A 12,365-nucleotide genomic window follows, 5' to 3' on the forward strand; every position below is an offset into this window, starting at 1 on the left:
AACAGCTCCGCCAAGGTGGCATTTGCTTGTGGAGAATTTAAAAAGGAAAAAAAAAAAAAATCATCCAAAAAGACAGAACCTTTCATGGTGAGCAGGAGGCCTCCTGGCTGGGTCAAGGGTGAAGATTTTGAGAAGCCCGCCCTTGCAACCTTGGGGAGGAACTTAAAGGGATCAGAAGACCCCACTGGAAACGCACTTGCACAACTAGACGCTGAGTGTGTGCTTCGCCCACTCAGCCCCGCGTGGGTCGCGGGCGATCTCCAGCTGCTCTTTGCAGCTCCGGCTCAGGCAGGGGCTCGATCAAAACACAAGACCTTTCCTGGCAGGCGTGCAGGGGCACGGAGCCCGCCGACCAACAAGCAGGTACGGGCTACCCGTTCACTCAGGAAGGCTTCGGGGAAAGAGAGCTCAAAATGCCTCCCCGAAGCCACTGAACTCACTTTCCTCGTGAACTGCAAAATCTTCGGCTGGTCTGGTCAAATGTGAACGGTGACCGGGAGGGCGGCAGGAGTGGCGGGTCCTAAGCCCCCATCTCCAGGGGCCGTGAAGGCCGTCACCGGGGCACTGCCATCATGCTTTGGAGTAACACAGCCTCGGGGGACAGAAATGCTCATTTAGAATTCCCTTCCGCGTCAGCATCTCTGAGATCGAAGCTCTGACCGTCTCCAGCAAATAGACTTCGTTAGCTCCGTTATAACAGTAGCCCCTGTCCTGGCAGGACCTCAAGTATGAAACTGCAAGCCCGCAAACGCTGAGCCAATAGATCTGCCACGACGAGGATTTTTCTCGTCGGTAATGCAAAATCAGACATCAGTGTCGGCGAGGAAAAAAAAAAAAAAAACCAAACGGGAGAGGCTGTTCTTGCTACCCTCTAATGATACCTAAGGGACAAAATTAGAAGCTTCTAGACCAGCCACACTGTAAATATATTTTTCCACGATTATTTTTCTCAGCTGAGGCAGCTGAGAGCCCATCAAAGGAGTCACCCACCTGGTTTAGGGTTTGGAATCAAGACAGTGCAATATATGCTGTGATATGAATCAAATTTAAGCAACGCAGCTGTCTGCTCAAGCCCTACGTTCTCACCAACGCAAGGAGGTCTTCTGAGCAAAGAGGCAATGTGCTAAAAGAAAACAAAATCAAAGAACTGAAATAAAGCAAAACCAAGGTAAACAATGATAAAGCAAACACATCAGAAGGAGCATATGGGCACGCAGTATGTTCTCGCCACTTCGTTACCACGCAAACGAACCAAAAGGGGTATTTTGGAGAAGGTCACATCCAAGGATAACAAAACACAGCAAAAGCAAAACTAAAAAAAGAGCAAATAAATTTTAAATAATAAATATTTGTGAAGATGCAGCCAGGGAAATAATCTGCGAGGCACTGCGGTTTCGGTCGACTGCTCTGCCTTTACAGGAGGGCACGCCCCGCCTGACCTTGAGAACGGCCGCCTCGGGCCGCCCCGGTCTAGAGGAAGGGCACAAAGCTGGAGGGGCCCCTCCCCAGGACGCGCCACAGCGCCCGGCCCGCGGCGCCAGCCCAGGTAGGCCTGCGCGTCCAAGATGCGTAGCTGGCCCCGGCCGCACTTCCGGGCCGGCCGCTGGAACATTCCGTCACCTGCGGACGCTCTGAATTCACCCAGCTGGAAACCAGAGGCAGGTCTGCGGCACCCAGCGTCACGGGCAATTCACACTTGCCAAGAGGGTGGCTGCCGTGGCCACGGCCACCAACCGGGGGACAGGGCATTTATTTTCATGCCCAAGTTCTCCACGGTCAGGTGGCTTCAAATATCATGAGCCTCGAAGGACAGACAGCAGCCGGGGCGGACCTGGAGAGGGCTCCTGCCTGGACTGCGTCCTCCGCCTCAAGGTGCTTCAGGCCCGAGAGCCAGCTCTGTGCCAGGAGCGAGCGCCGGCCTCCGAGAAGCCCGCGCGGCACCAGCACCCACCGCGGGGACGGAGGGCCCATCCGCAGGCCCCGTGCTTCGAAACTTCACAGCCCCGAGCCCTTCCCGGGCTCTGCTGGGCGGGGTGTCTGGGAAGGCGTCTGCCTGAAACGTCCGCTCACAAAGCCCGGGACATCCCAGCCTTCTCCCCGTGACCTAAAAGGCCACCCGCACGGCTACAAGGCAAATGCCAGCGGAGGGCCCCGCGGGGCTCCATCCGCACAGCAGCCGGCTTTCGATGGCCTTCTGGCCCTCACGGAGCAGAGGGCTCTGGAGAAACGTGGCCCAGGGCAGAGGATGCTGACGTGGGGGGCAGGGGGGAGGGGCCGCGTGCGTACCCCGGCCCACGGGCAGGGCCTCGGCGTTGCAGCACTGGTCCACCAGCTGGTGGCAGTGCTCGCTCAGGGCCTCCAGCTGTGCCTTGTCACAGGACACCCCCAGGAATCTGGCCAGCTGCTCCACCATCGTCACCAGGTCCTGGAACACAAGAGCAGAGAGCAGGGGGCCCGTCAGAGGCGGCGCCTTTGCTGACCGAGCGCTCTGGGCCGGTCCCTCGCCAGGTGCTCTGTTCACACTTCCTAACTTGGTCCTCGAGACAAACCTGATGTTGGCCTGGTCTGGAAGTTAAAGCCAGGTTAAGAGATTGCCCGAGGGTGCCTGGCTCTCAAGGGGCCCAGCCGGAACTCAAACCCCAGTCGTCTGGGGCACCTGGAGCAGACGCGAGGTCCTGGTATCGCGGTGGTCATTTTCAAACAGCGGCAAGACAGGAAAACTCAGTTCAGAACCGTGCCAGGAGCCAGACCAGCAGACTCTCCCCTTCCCCTTCCGTCCATGCAATCAGCTAGAATCAGCTGGGAGAACAAGGTGGCACCTATGGCCCCCAGACAGGCCCCAGGGCCAGCCCCCATCGCCAGGCAGGAGGAGCTGGCTTGGAGTAAAGATTCAGTTACGCTCGACTCCATGGACGGAAGCCCATCTCTGGCCCCAACGCTCCTCACTTCTGGACAGTGACACTGTTAGCGACACAGCCTGGGTCTCCGGAGGGGCACACAGAGCCCCTCCCCACCACTGCCACTGTCTCCCTGGGAAATACCAAAGCACCGCATAGTCTCAATCTGTGCATGGCCAAATGCGCCCAGAACCCTGGCCTGTCACCAGGCAGTCTCCAGACTCCGCCAGCGTCCAGGTCCCGAGTTAGGAAAATGCTGGAGGCTGTTGCCTCCTTGATGGTTTATACAGCATCACCACATTAAAGCCTCTGAGAAGGCCTGGATAAAGAAACCCATTAAATTTCTTTGACGTGGTATTTTGTAAACCTTAAAGAAAGAAAGGGTTCTGGGAGAGCTGGATTGAGTGTCAGCTCCTCTCTGGATTCCCAGGGTATTCCCCACTGGGCCCTGCGTCCTGCCCTCCCAGCTGACCCCCGGGCAGGGGCTCCAACCAGGAAGGGGCTCCGACGCTCAGCTCCAAGCCCCGTGTGCAGGGCTCAGCCAGGATCGGAGCACAGGAGACGTGAGAAGGAAACGGACTAGAAACGGCTCCCCCCACTTGCCCTGCCACGCGGTAGCTCTAACTAAAAGGAAAAAAACAGCAACGGAGATTAGAGACAGCAGGCCCTCAGGGGAGACACCACAGGAGAGGGACTCGACAGAATCCCGGTGGGGACAACATCCACCCGGTGGAGGAAGGTGCGGCCGCCTGCCACGAGCCTGCTCCCCGGTTATGAGACCGAGCCGTGCAGGCAGGCAGCGTCCCCACCGTGGGCCAGCTCTGGACGGGTGGCAGGGCTTCCCGAGCTCACTGCCCATCTGTGAATTAGCATGTCTGGTCCGCCGGTCACAGTCGAGACTCCTCACCTGTGGCTGGTGAGACCACCCCACAGATGACGACGGCAGGATTTGTGGCTTGACACGCTGGGGCAGCCGGCTGGGCGTCCGGCGCACGGGCACAGCCCCCAGCGCCGGGGGGAGACGCAGAAGCCCCTGGGGGAGCGCACGGGGCAGAGAGAGCTCGGCTGCTAAGTATTCCCACCCAAGACGAGAACACGCCAGGCCCGTCCACACTCCGGGAGCCCGATGATGTGCACCTGGGGCTATTTTTTTGGCGTAAGATGCAAACAACGTGAATTCCTAAAAATGTGACAGTTCTCTAATCTCTATCAAAGACATCCAGACCCTTACTGAGCTTTCTGAAAAAAGAGTAAGGGGTAGAAGTGAGGCCCTTGGGGGGCACCCGGGTGGCTCAGTCGGTTGAGCGTCCAGCTTCACCTCAGGTCATGATCTCACAGCTCGTGAGTTCGAGCCCCGCGTCGGGCTCTGTGCTGACAGCTCGGAGCCTGGAGCCTGCTTCGGATTCTGGGTCTCCCCCTCTCTGCCTCATCCCCACTCATGCTCTGTCTCAAAAATAAAATAAAAACATTAAAAAAAAAAAAAAAAGTGAGGCCCTTGGCCACAGTAAATCCCATTTGGTTCCTCTGGCATTGGCAATGTGAGTCCCAGCTGAGAGGGGTGCAGGCAGGGCTGGGGGTCTGAGCTTCTTGCTGAGGAGGCCAGTAAGGCACGGCAGGAACCCTCACCTTTCAGGGCCTGGAACGAAGCCAGAGAAGCCAGGCACAGGTCTGTGGTGTAGCTGCTAAGTTATGTACGTGCTACATCCCATTCCGTCATGGTTTAGTAACTAAAATAATGGTCAAGTTACTCATTGCGGAGTCACCTGAGGCTCCGGGAAGCCGCTGTCCGGGCCCTTGCGCGTGTGCACGCAGCTGAACGGGCTCGGGGTTTCTCCCTGCACAGCAGGCCTGTGGTGTGGGAGTGCACGCCCATGGTACAGGCGGGCGTGAAACACTCCGTGGAACCGGCACGCCTAGTGCCCCCCGCCCCGGGTCAGTGCCCAGGGGAAAAGAAAGCTTCTGTCTGCCGAGACACAAGCACGTTCACAGGACGTTATTATTCCTAACCACTGCAAATGGAAGCAACCCGAAAGCCCGGCAACACTGGATGGCGAAACGAGTTGTGGCGTCTGGCGTGTCCCTGCCGCAACGGAAAACCACACCAACGGAGAACCAGCCTGCCCCACGAGGCACTGCCGAAGCTCAAAGCGTTACACTGAGCAAAAGAAGGCACACACCCGCGTATGTGTCACAGGACTCCATTCATGGGAGGCTCAAAAACAAGCAGAATTAACCAGAACCAACAGAGATAGAAGACTGGTCACCAACGGGAAGCAGAGGTGTTGACTGGAAAAAGCTAGAATGTTCTGGATCCCGATCTAGGTGATGATTACACAGATGTATGTGCGTAAAAAAAAAATCTATCAAGCCGTGGACACGTGATTTGTATACTGGACCGTATGCACTACACCTCCCTAAGATGTGAAAAAAGAACAATGACGGACACTTGCCGAGTGTTACTGACCTCCCGTGCGTTAGGCCCTGCTCGAAGATGATGCCGCCTGTGATCCTCTTATAACCCTGTGACGGAGGAGCGGTCTCATCTCCCGGCTTACGGGGCCCGGACAGGCCTCGACAAGAGCGGGTCCCACGCCCACACCCAGGTCGGCACCAGGGAGAGGAGGGAGTTGGCTCCCAGAGGCCCCCCTCCCGGGCCTGCAGCCATCCGTAGACCCCTGGGCCTGGGAGACGCGTGACGGCCTTGCTCACATCTGGTGATCAGGCAGGGCTGGCGGGTGGGCCACCATTCTTCTCCCCCGGCGTCGCCAGTGGGACGCTCGGGCATCCCACACGAAGTCTACGAGGGCCGGCCCAGCACATGAACCCTCCCCCAGCTCCTGAGAGCGGTGTGCCCGGCCAGACCTCCAAATTCGCATGGCCCGGCCCGGTGTTGGCACGGGAGGCTGCAGGAGGGCACAGACACTCACGAGCAGTGTCACAGTGTCACGAGGACACTGCAGGAGGGCACAAGACTCACGAGGGCCCCACACCACCTGTTCCCCTTCTTGAGCTCAAGTCACGTGGCCTCCTGCTCGTGGCATCCCCGCTGGCCGTCCTGAGGTCCCCTCAAGTTCAACAAGGCCAAAAGCGAGCTCCCCTCTTCATGCAGAGCCTGCTCCTCCTTCCGTGTTTCCAGTCCGATCTCTGTAGGATCAAGGCCAAATTCCACACCGTGCCCTGCCTACCTTACCTAGTGTCACTGGGTCCCCTCCCAGTGCCTGTCCCCATCCCCACCACCAGGAACCACGTGGACTCTCCACATGAACTCTTTCACCTGAGCCGTGGCCTTGGTCAGGACGCCGGGCTGCTCTGCCTGGAGCTCTCCCAGGCTCGCTCGCTCGCCGTCCCCTCATGGAGCCTGCGGCAGCCCACCCCAGGCGACCCCCTCGATCCCTGGGCCTCCGGCTTCTTAACAAGGAGGAAGGGCTTCTGCCGCGAAGGCCACGTTTCCATCCACAAATGCGTCCTGAGAACTGTCCCGCATCAGGGACGGATGTAAAAGCAGAAATAGGCACCGAAACTCCCAGCCCCGGTGGAGCTTACTCTGGTAGGGGAGACGGTGAACAAAACACAGACACAGGTGACAAAGCACGGGGCGAAAGGGCGGACGCCTGTGGATGGGGAGGGGCCGATTCAAGCGGGCATCGGGGGAAGCGTCACCAATGGCAACAGAGACCCAAAGAAGTGAGGGAGCGACCCACGCAGGTGGGGGATCGGACAACGTTCCAGGCAGGGCCACAGCAAACAAAGCCCCTGAAACAGAAGCCGGCCCCGCAGGTGGCAAGAACAACAAGCAGCCAGTGCGGAGCCAGACGCCCAGGCACCGGGCCGCTGAGTGAGACCTGACCTGCTCCCAGAGCGACGTGCGGCCGGAGGAGCACAATCTGACCGGCGTGCGCACCGTCAGAGCAGCCGCCGTGCTGCAGTCACACAGGGCGCGGGCCTGGGGGACACAGGGAGGCCGCCCGGGAGGCCGCACGAGTGATGACCTAGGCTGGAAGTGAGGCTGACCTGGACCACGGAGACTGGGGGCCGAGTGGTCAGATAGGGGCATATTGGGAAAAGAGAGGCCACGGGATTGGGAAGGGGGACACGAGGTGTGAGAGGATGTCAAAAGTTAAGGGTGACTCACGACTTTCACCTCGGGGACACAGATGGGACCTGGCCGCCACGATCTCGCACAGAGGAGCTGCGGAGGATTTGAGGGGAAACCTGCAGTCTGGTGAGACTCCCCAGGCAGCCCTTCAGGGAGAAAGGTGCAGGGGCGGCCAGCGGAGAGCGAGGGCGGGGAGGGTCCACGTCTGGCGGGGCGGTCACCAGGGGAGGGAGCAGGGATGGCAAGAGACGAGAGCCCGGCCTGAGGCCCGAGGCCCGGGCGTACCACCGAGCACCCGGGAAGACAGCAGCCAGGGACACGGGACGGTGGGGCGTCCTGAGTGCCAGGGGGAGGGGGCGATCGCTGGTCACCTGCTGCCAGGAGGTCGCGCGGGACGACGTGGACGGAGACCGCGGGACTGAGCCGTGTGGCGGCCACAGGTGACCCTGACAGAGCAGCGTGGGGGTACAGGGGCGAGCCCAGCCAGAGCGGGCTCAGGAGGGGTGACGACTGTGAGGGGACCTGCGGCAAAGCGGAGCAGAGGAGCCAGAGAGGGAAGGGGCTTAGGGCAGGCTCGCCTTTCGTCCGTCCTAAAACAGGGGAGCCGTCCAAACGTCCCTCCAGAGACGACGCGGCCCCAGCAGAGAGGATAACGGCGTTCTAGAATTAAGTGAGCCAACACACGTGCAAAGAACTTTCGATAAAACTCAGCACACGGTAAGGCCGTTAAAAATGCTAATGGCGGGGCGCCTGGGTGGTGCAGTCGGTTAAGCGTCCGACTTCGGCCAGGTCACGATCTCGCGGTCCGTGAGTTCGAGCCCCGCGTCGGGCTCTGGGCTGATGGCTCAGAGCCTGGAGCCTGTTTCCGATTCTGTGCCTCCCTCTCTCTCTGCCCCTCCCCCGTTCATGCTCTGTCTCTCTCTGTCCCAAAAATAAATAAACGTTGAAAAAAAAAATTAAAAAAAAAAAAATGCTAATGGCAGCGCTGATGCGACACATGACTACGTGACGCGTGACACGGCAGGCCCTCCTGCCATTCGGCGAGCCCTCCAGGGCACAGGCACATCTCGCCTTCAACTGTTCCCACACCACGGCGGAGCCCGGAACGTTCAGGCAACAACCACCTAGTGCCATTTCCTCCCCCACACCCGGTGTCGGGCACTCAGAAGCCCTCGCCCCGGGAGCCGCCGTGTCAGCCATCTGAGCGCTGCCCCTCTGAGGCAATCAGGCCACGAGAGACGAGAAATTCGGGCTCTGCCGTCTCAGCCCTTCTCCCCCAGTCACCTGTGGAGCGGGTGCCAGGAGGCAGCAGGGCGAGTCTGGCCGTCACCCTGCTCCCCCGGCCGCGGCGGGCAAATCACGGACGGGGCTTTGTGAAGTGCACACCGTCCAACCCAGAAACTGCCCTTGGGGCCCGGGCCTGGGGGACGAGGGCAGGGTCCCACGTGCCAGCGCCGCCTGGAGACCGGCCGCCAGGATTCCGGGCACACCTGGAACACGGGAGTCCCTTCGCCCAGAAGCCGGGGGTCTCGGAGAGGCCGGGCCGCACGCTCCGGTCACGGCCGCCACGGCATTCGAGGGGCAGGCGGGCTCCTGCGGCAGGAGCCCAGGGGCGGAAGGCGCCGAGCCCGCGGCGGCTGCCCGCCCAGCACTCACCCGGTGCATGTCTTCATACTTGAGGAAAAGCACGTTCGAGTCCATGCGATGCTCCCAGAACTCCTGCACGTGCTCAAACCAGGAGCCGTAACCCACTGCGGAGACAAGGGGACAGGTGAAATCACAGCCCAGGGGGAGCCAACGTGCACAAGTGGGGTGGCCTGGCTCCCTGCCTTCCGGGAGGTTCCGCTCTTACTGGCCAACAGCTGGGGTCCAGGAAGGGGAGATCGAGCTCTCAGCTCCGGGGGCAGTCCCCCAGGTGAGCCCCTTCTCGAGTCCCAGACCCCCGGCTTTGTGTGCCAGTCCCTCCTGCCAACGGTCCTTGGCCCCTCCCCTCCCCCACCCCCGGACGCCCTGAAGACCTGACCACCAGGGGCAAAGCCTCTGCTCACCAGGGGGAAGGACGCTACCGGGCTCCCACGAGTTTCTGTTGAACACGAGGTCACCAGGAAGGGAGCCACGCCCGGCGCGACAGAGACACGGGGCCGGTCGGTTCCGCCGGGGGCAGGACAAAGTACAGGCAGCTCTAAGGGCCGAGCGTGAGGCCCCGCCAGGCCAGAGGGCCACGGGCACAATGCCGGGCAGCACCAGGAAGTCGCCGGGAGGAGGAGGGGCGGTGTGCGCTGACACACGAGGCCCACGCCCCACACCACAGCCCCCGCACTTTCCACACCCCTCAGGGCTTTGGTTTGCCACATGGGCAGGTGGGGGGCCGGCTGCCAGTCCGTGCGGCCCCACTGCTTCGAAATGTTCTGTATAAACACCACGGATCCTCCTCACCCGCTCCCTCAGCGAGATGAGTCTTCCCGGGGGCCTTCCGTGTTAAATGGAGGAAGGCCTCAGCCAGAGAACTCGGGGCCCTGCCAGGCACCAAGGAGCAGCCCGGCCGGGTGCTAGGCGCCAGCCAGGAGCGCTGGCCACACTGCCCGTAGCCCTGCTCCCCACCCCCCGGGTGCCCATCCATCCCACAAACACTGGGCCCGTGGATCCCGCTTCTTGGGCTCAAATTGCTCCCAGCCTGTCTGGAGTCACCAAGAAGACTGGCGGCGAAGATACGAGTGACCGACACTGGGAGGGAGGCACCGTGACACGAGGGGCCCCGTCCCCCACGGGGACAGACCAGGGAGGGTGCATTAGCGCTGTGAATGGACTTAAAGGTGTAAGGACAGGAAGGCCATCAAAGTGGCTCAGAGCACAAGGTCAGACGGGACAGAGGGGGCACAGCGGAATGGCAGAGGACACGCCCAGGGTGAGGCGGCCCGGCCTCTCAGATCCCACGCCGGCTGTGTGACCTGGGCAGGCCGCTTAGCCTTTCTGAGCCTCGTCCTCCACAAGCGGGGTGACAACAGGACCTATAGGGCAGCCAGCAGCCAGCACGGCGAGAACACCCACGTAATGCTCGCGGCCCCAGGGCCTGTTGGGGGGAAAGCACCGACTTGTTCCCTCTGGTCCTGCGCAGACTGGGACTGCCGAGGGACACGGAGGCCAGGGGGTGGCAGGGGACTGCTCCTGTCCCTGTCACAGTCACACCTCAAGCAGGAACGCAGCCTCCACCCCCCACGTTGCAGAGAACCTCATGGATTTAAGTGCGTGACAGGCTGGGAAAACCCATTCCTGCCATGCCCAGCCAGCCCGGGGCCATGACGTCAGTCTGCCGTCTCGCCAGCAGGTGGCAGCACAGCAGCAGCCTGGCCCCACAGCTTAAAGGGCGTCCTGAGGGAGCTGGAGTCCATCAGGGGTCACTGAGGGGTGGCCCGAAGGACCAGATCCCAAGGGAAAAGCTTCGGCTTTTCCCAGGGGCTCCGGCAGGGGTCGGGGGGAAGAGGCAGAGATGACAGAACAAAGCGAACACGGATTCAGCCAAACGGCCTTGTTAGGGACCCACCGTGGGTTAAACCCTAGCCCGCTAGGGCCTCGGTCTCCTCACTGCAGAGGTCTAGCTGCTGGGCCCGGGGTCCCCCCGGCATGCCTCCCACGGCCAGCCCGGCACATCCCGCCCACCCCATACACAGCAGGCCGGCCTTAAAAGGCAGGCCAGCCTTCCCACTTGAGAGGACGAGGCAGAGTCCAGAGAAGGCAACAAGGACCAACTCACCAACGGGCTAATAATAAGCACGGGGGCCCCGAGAGGAGAACCCGCCTCCCGGGTCACTGCCCGCGCTGGCACACAGTTCAGGTGACCTGAGTCCGGGGACAGAGCAGGAGTCGAACAGTCATGAACAGAGAAGGCAAGAAAAATCCCTGTCATCCCAAGGGGCTGTGTGAGAAAAGTTGCAAAACAGGCAAGCAATGCCCATGGGGGGTGATGTGGGGACGGTGAGGACAGTGGTCACTGCACATAAGAACAGGCGGCGGGGACAGTGAGAGATGGGGACAGCGGTCATTCGCACGGGGGCCGATGATCACAAGGACAGCACATGCCTGTGTCTCTCCCAGCCCCGGTTAGCAGGTGCAGAGAGGGGACAGACCCTGACGGCGGGGACACTGCTTTTCCCACTCGGGCTGTGCCACCCTGGGAAGGAAGCTCCACCAGGGCACCTCTCTGCCTCTCCCCACCGTGTTCCCTCCGTTCCTGGAAGTGAACGTGCTCATCCTAGCAGATCACCTGGGAGAAGAGCAGCTCACTCTCCCCCCTCTGCGTGAGTGACCCTGCCCGCGGGACGGGCCTCCACGCTCCGTCACCTGGCATGCGGCCCCAGGCACCCCCACCCCGAGTGCACAAGCCGCAACACCCGTACGCAGGGCTCTGGGAGCAGGTCCTCTAAGGTCACTCTATTAGCAAACGGTGCCCGGCCACTGCTTCTTCTGCACTGTATTCTTCGAATTCTTTGGAACCTCACACAGAGAGGACAGCGCAAGCCTCCGAGGGCCGCAGATGAGTGGCGCTGGCTACCAGCACTGGGAGAACAGAGAGAACGTTGGGGGGCTAAGTACACGTGGCGGGCGACTCTGGTGGGATCGCAGCAACTGTGTGTGGCCTTGAACTGCAGTGTCGGGCCGTGCCGTGACCTTTAAAACTCGGGAACACCTGTATCGGGGTAACTTTCAACCACCCTGGCCCAAGCAGGAGCTAATTTAAGACCGACACCAGGTGGCAGTCAGAAGCTGGTGGACGCCTGTCTACGGGACGCTGTCGCCATGCAGGTGGCTGCTTCTCTAGAGGCAGTGGAACATGCTGGGACTTAAGGACGTGGTTTGGAAACCACATTAAATGGCCTACTCCAAACGCCTGGCAGACCGTAAGGACCTGAGCCAGACGGCAGGCAGGCCGGGGGGGTGGGGGAGGAGGCTGGGCAGAGGGTCTTTCGTGGACTCCAGGGACTTTGGGGCAAGTGCAGTGGCCACCTCCCCCGCGCCCACCCCCAGCAGAGCTGGAGCAGATTCCGAGCAGCTCCGGGCACCGAGGGCCCCGTGTGCTCCACTGCACCCGTGAGGGGCCGGCCTTCCAAGAGGCTTGGGAGGGAGCCCCGGTTCAGCTGCGCGGGACTTATTTGGGACACGACATTCCTGATTTCCCCCGTGCACCTCCCCCTGGTCTTGTCCCATAATCTCAGCGCGGAACCTCCGACTGGGCCACACAAGCGGACAGCGAGGCTGAGCGCTGACACGGGAGACGGGAAATAAAATGCCAAGCGTATCTTCAGACTCGGGTATGGAATTGTTTGGGCCCGGATCTAACTGAAGTACTGATGTGGCCCATCTCCAGCCTTCCGGGT

At 61.1% G+C, this 12,365-nt stretch overlaps 1 protein-coding gene across 2 annotated transcripts in view; it reads right to left on the reverse strand.

The window, feature by feature from the left end:
- Positions 1–12,365, reverse strand: part of SULT4A1 (sulfotransferase family 4A member 1) — a 33,813-nt gene that overhangs the window by 1,985 nt on the left and 19,463 nt on the right. The window contains exons 5-7 of one of the 2 annotated variants that reach the window (XR_006708730.1): positions 8,650–8,744; positions 2,287–2,425; positions 991–1,123 (exon numbers count right to left, since the gene is read on the reverse strand). Coding sequence is in view for 1 of the 2 variants with exons in the window: in XM_045463472.1 (XP_045319428.1) it covers positions 2,287–2,425; positions 8,650–8,744 (234 nt within the window). In the remaining variant the exon portion in view is untranslated. The remainder of the gene's footprint in view (positions 1–990; positions 1,124–2,286; positions 2,426–8,649; positions 8,745–12,365) is intronic. The other variant, XM_045463472.1, reaches the window with a different exon arrangement.

Source organism: Leopardus geoffroyi, chromosome B4, assembly GCF_018350155.1.
Source record: "Leopardus geoffroyi isolate Oge1 chromosome B4, O.geoffroyi_Oge1_pat1.0, whole genome shotgun sequence".
Classification (NCBI taxonomy): Eukaryota; Metazoa; Chordata; class Mammalia; order Carnivora; family Felidae; genus Leopardus; species Leopardus geoffroyi.